Here is a 15,564-nt window from a genome sequence, read left to right on the forward strand (position 1 = left end):
GGAGTTCCGGGCCCCCCTTAGGGACGAGGTGCGCGGGCATGTGGATTCCTTGGTCGGACAGTTCGCCGAGGCGGTGCCTCCTGAGGACCATTGCGAGGACGGCGCCTCCTCCATTTGAGCTTCCTCACCCTTTATCTGCCGCACCAAAGAACCCTTGGCCATGTGACAACGTTAGATACTTTGTAACTTACTTTCATTCCGAGTAATGGTTGTCTGCTGTGCTTGGGGCGTATTTCTTCCTTCTGCAACATTCTCCCTTTTTCCCGTGCGTCACCTACATCCCGGCCGACAAGAGCCCATTGCGCACATCTCCTGAGGCCTCATTCCTGGTGTGCACCTTGGGCGCGGACCAGCAGCCCCTGAGCGCTGACCAGGTTCACGTTCCCTCAGCCAAGGTTGTTTGCGCGAATCTCCCGAGGCTGGTACCCTCACGAAGGCCCCTCCTTGGATATTGGGCGGAGGCTTTTCGGGAACTCGATTCTCCCTTCCTTCAGACGGTCTCCTCTCGTGGTTGCTTCCATGCGCCGTGGTGCCAGGTCCGAGCCCCCGAGCGCTAGAGCGAGGGCCCTTGAAGCGCAACACTCGGAGGCTCACGCCTGTGGTGGCTGCTCGTGAGACCCGTCTTGCAGGGCCCCTCATGGGATGTCCTGCACAGAGAAAAACACCAAGTATCTATGGCGCATACTTGCCTGCTCCCATTTGGGTGTCCCCGCATGCATATGGGCATGGTAAGATAACAAGAATCAAGGGAGCTCGACAAAACTAGCAAAACTAAGACCTCCGCTACAAAATCCAAAGCTAACTTCTTCAAGAGCCGAAAAATGATAGGTACACTACTAGGAAAAGGGCTATAGATAATATAGACACTAATGGCGCACCAGACAAGTGGTGAGCCACTACTGTATAGCAGTGGTGCACCATGTGCAGGTGCGCCATTAGTGTGATGGACACTAATGGCGCACCACACACACGGTGCGCCACTACTAACAAACTTTATTTTTTCCAAACGTACTAATGGCGCACCGGGGCAGAGTGCGCCATTACTAGTTTAACTAGTAATGGCGCACCACTCACCCAGTGTGCCACTACTATATATATATATATATTATTTTTTTGCAAAACTACTAATGGCGCACCACCAGCTGGTGCGCCATTAGTAACCAGGGTTACTAATGGCGCATTTGTAGGTGGTGCGCCATTAGTAACCTGGGACCAGCTAGATATTTTGGACAGAGGATGGGGAGGCAATCGCCGATAGCCATGGGTGTGACCAAGGAGGACGTCGAGGCCGCCGTCGGCGCCGTGCTCAGCCCCACCCACCTCGTAAGCCTCTCTCCCCTCTCTCCAATCCCCCTCCGCCCGCAAATCCGTCCATGGCCCATCCTCTCCGCCTTAAACCCTAACCTAACCGGTGTGCTCCTATGATTTCAGGTGGTCACCGATACATATGACGGGTAAGCAGCCCACAGTTTGTGCAGCTTCTTTTTTCACCCTGTAGTAAGCTTGTTCGATGGATTGATTGGTGGTCTTGATTGATTTGGTGCCAAGCTGCAGCGCGAGCTACGAGATCGAGGTGGTGTCGTGCAAGTTTGAGGGGAAGCGGCTGCTGGAGCGCCACCGGATGGTCAACACCGCGCTCGCGCCGCTCATGGCCGAGATCCACGCCGTCTCCATCAAGGCGCTCACCCCCGCGCAGGCCCAGGCCCATTCCCAGCCGTCGCCGCCCGCCGTCACCGCCGACAAGGCCTGACTCGCTCCCAAGGAAGCACCAGTGCCGACATCACAACAATTAGATGCTGGGAAACTTGCATCATACAATACTCTCTGCTTGAATAAATGAATGAATAAGTGAATCTGTGAATTGGAGGATATGTTCTCACCTTCTTAATGCTCACATCCTCTTCCCTTTAATTTGAATGCTACTTAACCAGCTTCCATTGCCAGCAAATGAAAAAGTCTCTGGATCATTAGACTATTCTGGGTCATTTTATAGTGTTAAATTGATTTAAAGGCAAACCTGACCAAGCAAAACTAAACCATCCGACTATTATATTAAAAGATTTTGCACTTCCGATGAGAAATGGTAGAATTTTAGCTTAGTTACTTAGTTGATGTCTTTTTCATTGGATAGGTTTGGAGCTTGCGTCTACTTTTCTCTAAGTTAGAGACTTAGCTCCAAACAATTTATAATATTCATCTCACTTATTTATAAATTTAGCATATAATTCTTCTCATTCAATGATATTTAAGCCTCTTCCATATGCCAATTAATTTGGTTATCGGCTGACCCGGTTAAAGGTTTCATTTTTCATTACGCTTTTTATGCTTGGAGCCCTTTTTATTTTCTGCTGAAGGCATCTGAATTAACCTGATTACTGTCCCAAACTGTGCAGATGTTCCACAGATGGTCCAATGGTGGATAATGAGAAGAGAATTGCATTAGGAGATCTTGTAGATTGTGATAGCTTCCAGGTTATTGAATTGGAAGTGATCAATGCTTTTGTTGCATGATTTCTTTCATATGTGGTTATTGATATATGGTTTCCATCTGCCCTTGATAGTGTTGACAATGCTCGCATGAACATAAAAACATTTTAAATCGGTTGCTGTGGGTGGCGGTGCTCTAGGGGTGCAAGGGTAGCGTGGGACACAGCTCCGACTGTTGAAGACACTACGACACAACCGCGTCGGTCTGTGTGCAGCCCAAGTTCTTCAACACCAACCTGACCTTCCATAAGTGGGCGTTCGGAGGTTTGGCGCCCTTGCCTATCCATTCTCTAATTCGGTTTGGTGTGGTGGAGATGTAAGTGTCTGATAGTCTTCAGTTTGTCAGAACAAAGGGTACGAGGTAACTACAAGATGCATTGCTTGCAGGTTTGTTACGATATTTGACCTGATGGGAGATAAGATGAATTACTTGCTGGTTTGGTATGATATTTTACCTGAGTGGAGATAAGATGAATTACTTGCTGGTTTATCTGAGTAACTGGGTTGCACTAATACTAAAAACACATGTTATCTGTTTCTCCCTTGCTATTTCTATCTAGGGAAGATTATAGTTTGGCCATGGAGTAGAAATCAAATGCTTCATATTGGAAAGTTTGTTGGATAAGAAGGTACAAAAGCTAAACAGTGTTCTCATGGCTTTTCTTCTTTATGTTTAGTGTTCAAGATACTTATGCCACCATGTAAAATATTTATCTAATAACTTCTCTCTTGGTGTGCAGCTATATCTGAACCTCTTGATAATGAAGTAGATGAGCTTTGTAATATCTTCTAACATCTTATATGAACTAGATACTCGCTAATTTAAATTGTATGGTCATACTCAAACGCCTGAAACACGAAGTATTCTGTTGTAAGGTGAAAATTTGTGATGTCACATTTCTATTTCTCGAAAAATACACTATACTGCTATCACATTTATTTGTTTATTTTGTTGTATTTGTGTATTATAACACAATGGTCTGTTGATCAGCGTGTTGGTAACCTTGCTCCCTAACACATGCCTCATCACTGATGGCAACGACATGGAACAAAACTTCTGTGCGATTAGTACTGGAACTTTGAGAACTGAAATTATTATAACCAGTGTTACAAATGTTTGCCGAGGAAAAGTCCTTCCAGCAAAAGAAGAACCAGAGGCAGGCTTCCTATCTTGACCAGTATTTCCTTTTGTTCCTAATTGTTCGCTCTTTCCTATGGAAGCTCTAAAAAAATGAAGTGGCCTAAAAGTAAGGTCTAATGCTTTTGACATCTGATTTGAGAAAACTGATTTACAGAATATAAGTAGAAGGTAGATTGTAGCATTCATCATTGCTATCTTATACATAGACAGTTGGCGTCTAGAGTGACGCCTCGACGAGCAAGTCGGCGTCTGAGAAGCTTAGCTGGGGCCATTCCAGCTCTTCCAGAGTCACAAGGAGAGCCTGAAGTCAGGGTACGTTGAGTCGAGCACACTCGCTTCTTTCAGAATTTATATATAATCATTAGAAGTTTAGAACGAGTCATGCCGTAGTTCTTAGTGGTATGTTGTACAAGGCGCAATGTCGGTTTGCTGTTGTTTAATTTTGGTTCAAGCTGATTTGTTGTTTGGTTTTTGTTCTAGCAACAAGAGAGATTTCTAGTTGTGAGTTTCCTATTTCAAACCGTTGGCTTGGTTATGCGAATAAAACTGCAGATTTGTAGAGTTTCAGTTTGTGTTGATAGTAGCAATTGATTTTAAGGCTTGCAGAGTTTCATGTGGATGCATCTCAGCCTTCTACCTTCGAGCAATTTTCTTTTGTTGCTTCATAAAATTTTACACATGGAGGGACTATAGTAGGCGTCTTAGTCTTATATATTATCTATTTGATCTTTTACCAGGTGGTATTGTTATGCTTTGGGTATCGCATACTTGACCCATTCCCATGTGTTCTGTTGTGCACAACAAAGATAATTTGGACCATGAAGAGTGACTATCTTGTTGTGAACATCTAGTCTCCTACATTTTCTAGTCATTAAATTCAAATTATATCTCTAGATTTTTACTTTTTTTTCTTCCCGTGAAATGCTTGCATACATTACATTCTTCGATAAAAGCAAGTAAAGCACAATCCTACCCAACAATGGAATTATTTTAGATTAATAATTCTATGAGTTCCTCTTGACTCTAGGTTAGTTCCTCCTTTTATAAAGGGTGTTGCTGCTGCCTCTAAGAATTTTGGCGGTGATGTCTCGTTCATGCCAAGTTCCCCCATGGAAATAATGGTTCCTAAACTTGCTATCTTCTCTATTGTACTATATATTATGACTGGAAATGGTGCACAATTCTTTTGGCCAATATTTACACTAGTTCACTCGTTTTCTAGTGTTCATCATGAGTTTCATTTTGTTCAATGGTAATGCATTTAGTTGATGTCCATAGTTGTTGTCTAGATCAAGTTAGATGTTGCAATATCCGATTCCAAACCTTGATGAAACAGGTTTTTCTATAGCTTTGAGTTTTAACCCATTGTTCTTGTCAATGAGTATGTTGAGCTTGTTGTACTGTTGTGTACATCAATATTGTTTGTACTTATAGTTTTTTTGCTCCACAGATTCTAGACAGAAATCTTTTGATATAACCAGATGCACAACATGTTGAAAACTACTCTAACGTTTGATATGCTATTTCTTTCTTTGATATAGGCAAGTAAGCCTCCAATCCTTCATGGCTGGATACTATGTCTCGACAGACTACCTCCTCCTCGGTCACCACCTCATCTTCCCATGGTAGCATGATGAGAGTGGTTCAGCAGTCGTGGCCGCCTCCGCCTTGGTTTTGGTGAGTCCCTGGTCTCCTCTTTCTTCCCATGCCTTGTAATGCATTTGCCAACGAGCCATGATTGACTGTGATGCCGTCCATTGAGTTGATGATGTTGTTTTTAAATCTTGTTATTGCGGTCTTCTTTTCAATGAACTATGCCACAATATATGTGTTTTGCAAGGTTCTATGGTTACTAAGTTATGTTATTTGCAGCTCATAGATCCTTGTTGGTCTATTATACAATCTAAAGAGCCATGCCCTTTTTCACTTGTACAGTCAGCTCCTTTGTCTTGTTTTGTGCTCATTAGAGAACATAGGGCTCATTAGAGAACATTGAGTTGATGATTGGTCTATTATACAATCTAAATACCGCACGCCCCGCGCACTCCGCCCTACACCCCTGCCCCGCCCGGCCGCTCTTTGCCACACAGGCTGCTGCTGCTGACGCGACTGGCCACCACTGGTCGTGGCTGCGCCGCAAAGAAGCTAGGTTTTCCCTCCACGCCGCCGCAAAACATGTAAGTAGAGATCATTTGACCCATTTGAAGATCAAATTTATAATTAGAGACCATTCTTGAAGATCTTCATGATTTAGAGTGTTAAATTTGAGATGTTGATGATTTCATCTTGTAGGTTGCCATGCGGATGCTCTTTGGACTACAATATGGACATGAAGGCATTTGTTTTAGTGCCAAGTATTACTTACTAATGCCCGCAAAGTATCATTGTGTACTATATTTGCTATGGAGCTATGTATGTATGGATGCTATGGAAATATATGTATATATGGATGCTATGGAATTTTCGATTTATGGATGCTATGGAATTTTGATATATGGATCATGAAATTTGTTATGCAACTTTGCATATATGTTATGTGTTGTGGATCAGTAAAACTATTGGGCACATATTATGTATTATATATTTGATATATATGTTATGTGCTGTTGAATTTGTGGTTTTGAAACAAAACATATATATGCCAGAATCTTTGATGTCATGGGGCTCTCAGCAAAGATTTTATGCTCTCAGCAAAGATTTCATACTAGTGGCGCACCAGTCAGCACTTTAGTGGTGCACTGCAAAAAGCACACTAGTGGCGCATCGTCAACTAGTGCGCCATTAGTAAGCCAGAGCACATGGGTAAATATGGCCCCCTGGGAGGCATACTAATGGCGCACCATGGGCTATACTAATGGCGCACTGCCTGGTGCGCCATTAGTATACCAGATACTAATGGCGTGATGCTAGTGGCGCACCTGTAGTGCGCCATTAGTAGCGAAAACAGGTGCGCCACTAGCATGCCTTTTCCTAGTAGTGGTAAAGCTGTCGCGCTCAATGCAGGCCAGCCCGACGAGCTCGTTCGCAAGTCAAAAACAGGGACAAACAAAAGCGGACGCTATGCCTAGAACGGGTAAACCTAAAAATTAAATGTGGACCCTATGGTGTTTCCTTCATCTTCTTCCCAAGCGCAGAACATGAGGACTGCCACTAAGATGTGGGAGGGGGCCCCATCGCAGCCACGACGCGGCTCGTCGTGGGGTTATGCACAAGAGACCCCCGGGCGTATACAACCCATTCATTATTACCTCGGAGTGTCATGGGCTTTTTCCCTAGCACAGAGCATGCGGACTGCCACTAAGATGTGGGAGGGGGCTCCTACCGCAGCCGCGACACGGCTCATTGTGGGGTTACGCACAAGATACCCCCGTGCGTATACAACCAACTCGTTATTATGTGCGAGTGTCACGTGTTGGCCTTCGGGTGCCCGGCTCCAAGCTCCCACCTCTTATCCCGAAGCAAGTGCCGCGGGGCCTGGGGACACGTACGGTCTTCTGGGCCCCCACCCTCACACCCATAAGTGTGGGTTATGGCGTGGGGATATGTGCGATGCTGATGGGGCCCCCACCCTCCGTCTCCAAGCACGCAACGTCCATCCTGGAGACATGGACGCCCCTGGGGTGTCCTTCCACATGGGCTTCTTCTACAACACTTCCCGCCACTCGGCGAGGAAGCGCATACGCTGGCTCATCGCTCCCTTGACTCTCACAAGAGAGCTGTCATGCTCCACACGACCTGAAGAGTCCAACCGCAAGATGACAACTTGGCAGTAAAGCCTAGCATTTAATTCAAACAACACCATTTCAAGTGAAAGCCAATCAAGCTCGTTACATATTCAGGAAACACTCGCTCGAGGCAGTACAAAATACTAGGGACCGTTTTAACCCGGTAGGTCCAAAAAATCACCTCACAGCCTGATCATTACGAGCGCGTCCATCCGCCGCCATCATGTAGTACGGCGGTCCACCCCGCTAGCGAGTGACAGCTGGGCCCCGAGGCTGCTGGCCTGTGGAGCTCCTCGAAACCTTGGGATCCCGACACCTCGCGAGGCGCTTACGCCCCACGTCCTTTGCACCTTGTCGAGCTCCTGAATGGTGAATTCCCATGACCTCGGCGCTCGACACCACTCCCCGGCCCACTCCACGCCGTGGCGACAGCACCTGGTGCGACACCCCTCCACTGGGGGGTCGTGGGCATGACGGCATGGCATCGTCATCCGGGTGGCGCACATCGTGGGTGAAAGCACATCAAGCACTGTCTTGGGGATGGCTGCTTCCACCGTAGTTCCGGGGTCGGCGGGCATGGTCACCGAAGTCTCCTCTACGGTCGGTGGGGATGACGCGGCCTCGACACTGAGCGGTGCACTTTATTTTGAGGATCTTGACTGCCTGGAAATCCTTTGTGTTGTGGGTGTGCATGTTGTGGTGGACGCACAACTTGTCATCGGCCCTATGAGGTGCGTCGTTGCAGGGGACCGACAGAGGTCCAAAGCAGGTCACCGAGGGGCAGGAGCACAACATGAGGCATGGCCTGCTCGGGCCCCTCGGGATGCGGGCTGAGCGAGCCGCTACGCGGGGGCGACTCATTGGTCGAGCCCCCTGCCTTTGATGATGGGGGTCGAAGTGGGGCGTACGGAAGCAAGGCCCTCCTGGGGACGGTGACGATTTTGGCGAGATGGTCCGCCCAGGCGTCGTATACTCCGTCTGTGAGGCAGCGGCGAAGCAGTTAACTTGCCATGAGCAGCGCGTCCTACGTGTTTAGGTCGCCCATGTGAAAGCAGGCCGAGGCAGAGGCCATAGGGGACGCAACAGGGCAACCTCTTTGATGCTGTGGTGCACACATGAAGCCCTGATGCAGTGCACGGCGGGGGCAAAGACGGTGGTGGACACAACGGTGGCACGCCGGTAAAGAACGTCCGGCGCCGAGCTCCCGGGGCGCGTGCAGTGAGCGCCAGCCATGGGGTCGGTGGAGCTAGGGCGAAACTAGAGTGGGAGAGCGGATGTGCACCCCTACCTGGCGCGCCAAATGTCGGCATTGGGGCTCCGGAGACCCAAGGAAAGGTTCAAACATTGGGGTGCGCTCGCTTTCCTACCCAGTTATACCTCGTGAATTCATGGCGAGTCTCCGGAGGCGCGAGCTAGGAAGATGATATGAAACACACGACAGTTGACCCAGGTTGGGGCCACCTCGCGGTGTAAGACCCTACCCCTCCTTGCGATGGATTTGCTTGAGGTGGAAGATGAGTACAAAGGTGGGTTCTTGCCCTAGCCGGGGGATGAGATTAGATCCCCTTCTACGGAGGCCGGGCCTCTCCTATATACTAGCCTTGGTCCTATTCCCACAAAAGCATTGGCGGGAAGGGTTTCCACAACGACCATTTTCAATAGGGGATAGGACTGAAGTCCGCCCTGACAAAGGTGATGTTCGCCACCAAAAGATTCACTTCATGACGCGCTGGTGGGATCGGGGACGACCTCCATCCTGGGCAACCTATGGTTTTAGTCGCCTAGCATCAAATAGGAAACTTTTGGGAGTCGCTTCGAGGGCACACCAATTGTCCGGGCTTACTCAGCACGGAAGGGGAAAGCCTCCCTGTATGCGCCCGCTCGAACCGCTCCTGCGGTACCTCCTCAGCCGTCCTCACCCACACGAAGGAGCTGGGTCATGGGTCTCTACCAAGTTGCTCTCGGCAGGCCAACTCTGCGAGGATCTCAGGGGGAAACCTCATGGCAAACGCCACCCGAGGCCCTTGGTTATGATCTTCAAGCGCTCGCCTCGCAAGGCGAGGGCCCTCGCAAGGGTCATCCTTGTCGGGCTCGTCGATGGGCCAAACCAGGATTAACCTGCTGCCACGTCCCCGGGGCCGCAGGCCCATGGGCCTGGGTACTGCCGGTTCGAGGGGCCCGACAACTACCCAACATTAAGAGTGCGACCCTATGTGTTCAATAATCACGTACACATGACCTAGACATCTCTATGATCAATAACCGATAGCATGACATAGATACCCATATTGGTTCCTACATATTCACCAAAGATCTTTATCACTTGAACCATGATGTCGATGTTTGAGTTAATCCCATATGCAATTCCCTTTGTCCGATGATATGTTACTTGCACGAGATTTGATCGTCGGTATCTCCATACGTAGTTCAATCTCCTTACTGGCAAGTCTCTTTATTTGTTCCATAATACAAGATCCCATGATTAAACCATTAGTCACATTTCTTGCGAGCTTCTTGTGATGTTGCATTACAGGGAAGTCCTAGAGATACCACTGCATCATATGGAGTGACAAATCACTAGTGCAGGCGGCACCTATACAAACGGTTTTTACCTCCTTTCCGTGACACAATTTTAAACTACCGCCTTCCCTGTGTGGGTCATAGGAGGGCCTATCCCACACGACATATAACAGTTGTTGGCGATACCTTTGTCCGGTCACACATGCTAGCAAAAAAGTTCTTATGCAATCGGAAGAGCCGTCACAAACAGACATATCGTCAAAGTCATGTGATATGTTTCTTTTTGTGTTGTACATTACACACATTTTTTTGTATAACATCGTTTGTGTTACGGGTGCCCATCACCTACAGTACCTAGAAAAATCTGTTTGGTGTAGGGTTGTCCATCACACACACTTTTTATGTGAAAACGTTCGTGAAAGGGTGGCCTAACGCGCAAAGTTGTCGACCAGAAGTCGTGTGTGTTTGTTCACTGATCCAACATGCGAACTTTCCAAAAACCATGTGATTGTTCTCATGGTGTTGTCTGAGAAACAGTCTGCAATAGAAAACCCCAATAAGCAGCATAATCGCTCTATTATTTATAATCCAGTCACTAATCAAATTGACACTTCATATCAAGCACACAATATATTTCATATTCGTACTACGGTAACCAAGATTTCATAATTGAAATACATCAAAGTACAACATCATATAGACATATACTACCTAGCTACATAATTACACGACAAGCCCAAGTTTCACATGCAACATCTAAAACCTTTGCAAAGTAGAATCATAGATGGTAAATAGACAGATGAATCTTGTCTATAAAATTATTGAAGTGGAAGGCAAATATTGAGCCTTCACTGAAGTCAATGTTCCTTGCACCACTAGGCCAGTACATGTGGATGGTTGCACGCCCATCCTTCATCGTCTTGAGAAAGACCTCAAGATTATACCATGGGTGTTTTATGAATATCTTCCTCGCCTATTGACCATACGGGTGGTTTGAGAGGTACTCATCGATGAACACCTTTGGAAAGGGTTGGAAACAAAGATATTCATAAATTTCATTTCGAATAATTGAAAAGTCACGAAGGAAAAAATACAAGGTAAAAGAGATCGTATCATCCTATAGTTGAATGATGTCTTCTTAATTATGCACAAATTTTTGTTGTTGTTTTTGGCCGCAAGTTTGTTTATCTTCATAATCTTTGTGAATTTATTGATTTGACTTATATTCATGAAGCTCTCATTTACTCACATGCAAAATGGGTCGAACAATGGGTATAAACCTCTTATAACAGGACCTACATGTCGAAGACAAAACCATTAGAAACTTAAATATTATAATGATTCCTGCAATCGCACAATAATGAGCTATTAGCCAAAGGATCGTGAATGTGCAAACCTCGATGGTAAACTTTAGTGCCTCCCATTGTTTCCTCCTGTAACATATTTAAGATAGATATTGATCAGGTTATAAGTGAGATTTGGCATGCTATCTATAAAAGATGTTAATGAAAAATAAACGCATTGCAGACCCAACATATTAATTTCAGCCACATGGAAAAGCCAAGTGTGCTAAGAACTATGAAATATAGCAATTGTATGTTTCACATGTGTTTAGTATATCCAAATATGATTTACTTATCACATGCATAACAATACAAAATTGTACCAACAACAATCGAACATCACATTGCAGATGATCACCACAAATTAACCAAACAGTTAACTAAGCATCACATTGCATAATAGAACATACTAGAAGGTCATATTGCATAGTAGCATTACATTCGATATTTCACTAGAATTTTTGATGGAAAGGAAGGAGCAACACATGTAATAGGTAAACGAAACATGCTAAACATGCGTAGCTAGATGAACATATGCCATTAGTCATTAAGCTAAAAACAAGATATTCCTTGTCATCAAAGATATCGATAACGATGAGCTTGGAAGAGGGTGAGGCCTCCACATCCTAGGTGCCCTCCTCCTAATGCTGAGTGGCCTAAGCCTATCCGGGCATGAACTTGTCGGATGTAGAGCTGTGGAAAGCACGGGCATAGCGAGAAAATAACTCGTAGTCTTCGTCGAAGGCACCAGCGGAGCCCACAAGAAAACACCATGAGCTATTGTTTAGAGGAGCAACCGCGTGGGGGCGGCCATGCGTGAGTTGTTGAAGATTGCCTCGACGGTGAGGTGCTGCTCCAAAATCTAGGGGTCGGCACTGATACGTCTCTAAAGTGTATATAATTTATGAAGTATTCATTCGAATATTCTACAACTTTCATATACTTTTGGCAACATTTTATATTATTTTTGGCACTAACGTACTTATCGAGTGTCGACTGTTAGTTCTTGTTTGTTTCTGTTTTTTGTTTCCTGGAAAATACATATCAAACAAAGTCCAAACACGAGATAAAATTATGGAGATTTCTTCTGGAATATATGCGAATATTGGAAGAAGAATCAACATAACACGGTACCCGAGGGAGGCACGAGGTAAGAAGTCATGACCAGGGGGTTGGCCGCGCCCTGTTATCTCGTGGCTCCCCCATAAGTTGGTTGGGACCCTTCTTCTTTTCCAAGAAATATATTTTTTCTATAAAACTCCCGTAAAAATTTCAGCCTGATCGGAGTTACGTATCTACAAATATTTAAGAAACATTGAAGGGGTAGAAAACAACACCGAAAACATGAGAGAAATAGAAAGAGAGATCCAATCTTGGAGGGTTGCCATGGAGGCCAATGACCATAGGGGAGAACCTCTCCCCATATAGGGAGATCCCAAGGTCGGAGAGTGTAACAGCCCCAATGCATCCTTTCCCTTTTTGTATCTTTCCTTGTATGGAAAACTATTATGTTTAAGGAGAGTGGAATAAGATTGGTCTTGACTTCATTTCTGTTGCATCATGGCATCATGCATAACATCATTTGTCTTTTGTCTTGTTCTTCTTGAGTTGCACCTTGGTGTTTCAAAGATATTGAATGTGTGAGTGTGACTTCGTGAGTGTAGTGTGATTGGGTGCAACAAGATCTCAACTCAAAACCCCCTTCTTGCACCATAGTTTGGAAATCCCTCCTTTCCAAATTATAGTGGAGGCAGCTTTAAAGTTTCTGTTTTTCCTCCATCAAAAAGTTCCTTCCCTTCAAAAAATTATCTTGTTAAATGTGGAGTGCATCCCCTCGGGTTTTATTTTATTTCCCTTTTGGTTTTAATTTAAACAGAGCCTTATTTCAAATAAAAGGGATTTATTTTTGCTCTCCTAAAAATGGCCAATGTATTTTTATAAATTGTTTTTAGCAGACCAAATGTATTTTTCTTTTCTTCAAAACATTTTCTAGTCAGCCCCAGTAATTATTCAAAAGCCTCTATTATTTTTATTTTGCAGAAAGTATTATGCAGAGAGAGAGTAGCCGGCCCAATTGCTGTTTGATTTGGCCCAAGGCCCAGCTGGCGACGCCCTTCTTCCTCGTTTTGACGTCGGCACTGTACGATGCCATGGCAGCCACATATCGTGCTTTTCCGTCGGTTAGAGAGCCCCTGGCTTGAGTCTCGAGCTATAAAGCAGCCCGTAGACTCCCCTAACCCTAGCCTCGCCGTTTCCCTCCTCCTCTCCCACTTAGCACCGTCGGGGGAGTCCCGAGCACCACCACCGATGCCATGGCCGGCTCCTGCAGCAACTCGTCACCAGCGTAGCGTTCTCTTCTTCCCAACTGGACCAGGAGCACGCGGATGTCAAGGGGGTTCCGTTCCCATGAAGATCAGACGCCAAGATCAACGTCCACTACGTCCCCGACGATCGATTCTTCTTCCACCTCTCACGACCTCTTCTTCAGCAGAATCATGCCGTCGATGCTGCCGTACCTCTCCATCGTGCGAGCCCTCTTCTTTGACATCTCTGTGAGCGCGCACCCCCGCTTCCCCTTGCCTCCTTTCTAGCCGCCACCGTGTTAGGCCGAAGGACACCGGAGTTGTACTGTTGTGTAGCCGGAGCTGCAGCCGATAGGGCACAGCGCTGCATGCATGCATGCTTCGGCTAGGTAGAACCCCTCTGCATCATGGCTGCGTAGCATGGCGTAGTAGTTCCCCACATAGCACCCGTGTGTGTGTGCCTCCGTTGCACTGACGAGTTCGTCGCCAGCTCCTCTTTTCTAAGTAGGGAAGGCACCCCCTTTATTTAAGGCAACCAGGGAAGAACCCCCTTTCTTGGGCGATCCACCCCACTAGCCCGACTAGTCGAAGCGCCGCGCAATGACCGTGAGGTCTTGGGTTCGAGTCCCACACGCCACCCTTTTAATTCTGTGCTTTTGTTTCTCCTGTGTACTAATTGGTACGTTTTTATAAGTGGAGTGGTGCCCCTGTTCTAGCAGAAACACTACCCTACCACAATGGCAGCCGAGCCACCGCAGCGTAGTAAGTCGAGGGTTCGAGCCCCTTTTTATTTGGGGATTTTTCCTTTCTTAAGCTTGCCATCATAGATAGCATAGGTACTGTTACTCCCCTGCTAAAGATGCCAACCGAGCCTAGCTTAGTGGTGCTTGCCTCTTTTGTGTACACAGAGGTGGTGGGTTCGACCCCCACTACTCCCTGGCCACTTGTCATGCACTAGGTGGCCACTGGTGGCTATGACCAGTGGGACCCCTTGTCATATTAATATGTTTGAATTTTTGTTTGTTTGTGTGGTATTTCCTATTTGGAATATATCCAGGCACACGCCTCTCTTAGAACCCTAGTATTTCTTAGAACTGGTCATATCAGACATGCATTCTATTCTATGCAAAATAAAATATAAGTGAAGACACCATATCGCACTATCCTCAAAACCCATTTCGCTAATCTGCAACCTCTGTAGTTGTGATCAGCGGATAAACATTGTACAGAACTATGGAAGCATAAGTAGTCAAACAAATATGATTACTTTTGTCATGGTCATACATAAAGTACATGGTTAGAGAACGAAGATGTACCGTGCTGCACCTAGAAGTGAAGTTTGAATCATTTTCACGGGTCAATGGTACAATCCTTAATCATATGAACATACTTCTATATAGTAACCAAAATGCAAGAGTTAACTACGGAACCTCTAAAGATTATTAAATATGAAACATGATATTTGTACTGCACTTCAAAATGAACAGCAGGGACACAACTGAAAAGAAAACCTATTGTTGCATCGTAGACCAAACTAAGATTGTCATGTTCCAAGCTTCCTAATAAATATGGTGATCAGGGGGGCTGCAGAAAATTAGGAACAATAATATATGGATTAATAGGCCCGAGACATTAATGGGAGAGCACATACAACATATAATCAGGCTGCAAACAAAGTTATAAGAAAGATGTGGAGAAATATCTTTAAGATGCTAAAGGAAAGTCTAATTACGTAGAAGAAACAATACACAATAGGAAAATGATCACAATTCACTCTCGTGCACTGAAACAACAATGCATACACATCTATTCCTCCCAAATCATAGTACCTTAATTTCAGAAAATAATTACCATTACATCTTATTTCAGAAAAGGCAATGCATACGATCCTTTTCATTACAACTATATAATTTTTACATTTTATGAATAAATCAATTAAATATTAAGCATCCTAGGCTACATGAGAAAGAGTGGCCGACACAGCTTTATACACAAGAACAAGTACACATCTTTTGAAATAAAATGAAAAGAATAACAGGCACATG

The 15,564-nt window shown here is 45.5% G+C and overlaps 1 protein-coding gene across 1 annotated transcript; it reads left to right on the forward strand.

Annotated features, from left to right (window-relative positions):
• The first annotated feature begins 1,198 nt into the window (after positions 1-1,198).
• LOC123450402 (protein BOLA2-like) lies at positions 1,199-1,750 on the forward strand. The gene is made up of 3 exons (XM_045127678.1): positions 1,199-1,323; positions 1,432-1,454; positions 1,549-1,750. Exons 1-3 carry the CDS (start codon positions 1,237-1,239, stop codon positions 1,748-1,750), a joined length of 312 nt encoding a protein of 103 aa, XP_044983613.1. The 5' UTR covers positions 1,199-1,236.
• Positions 1,751-15,564: the final 13,814 nt, after the last annotated feature.

This window comes from Hordeum vulgare, chromosome 4H (assembly GCF_904849725.1).
Source record: "Hordeum vulgare subsp. vulgare chromosome 4H, MorexV3_pseudomolecules_assembly, whole genome shotgun sequence".
Taxonomy (NCBI): Eukaryota; Viridiplantae; Streptophyta; class Magnoliopsida; order Poales; family Poaceae; genus Hordeum; species Hordeum vulgare.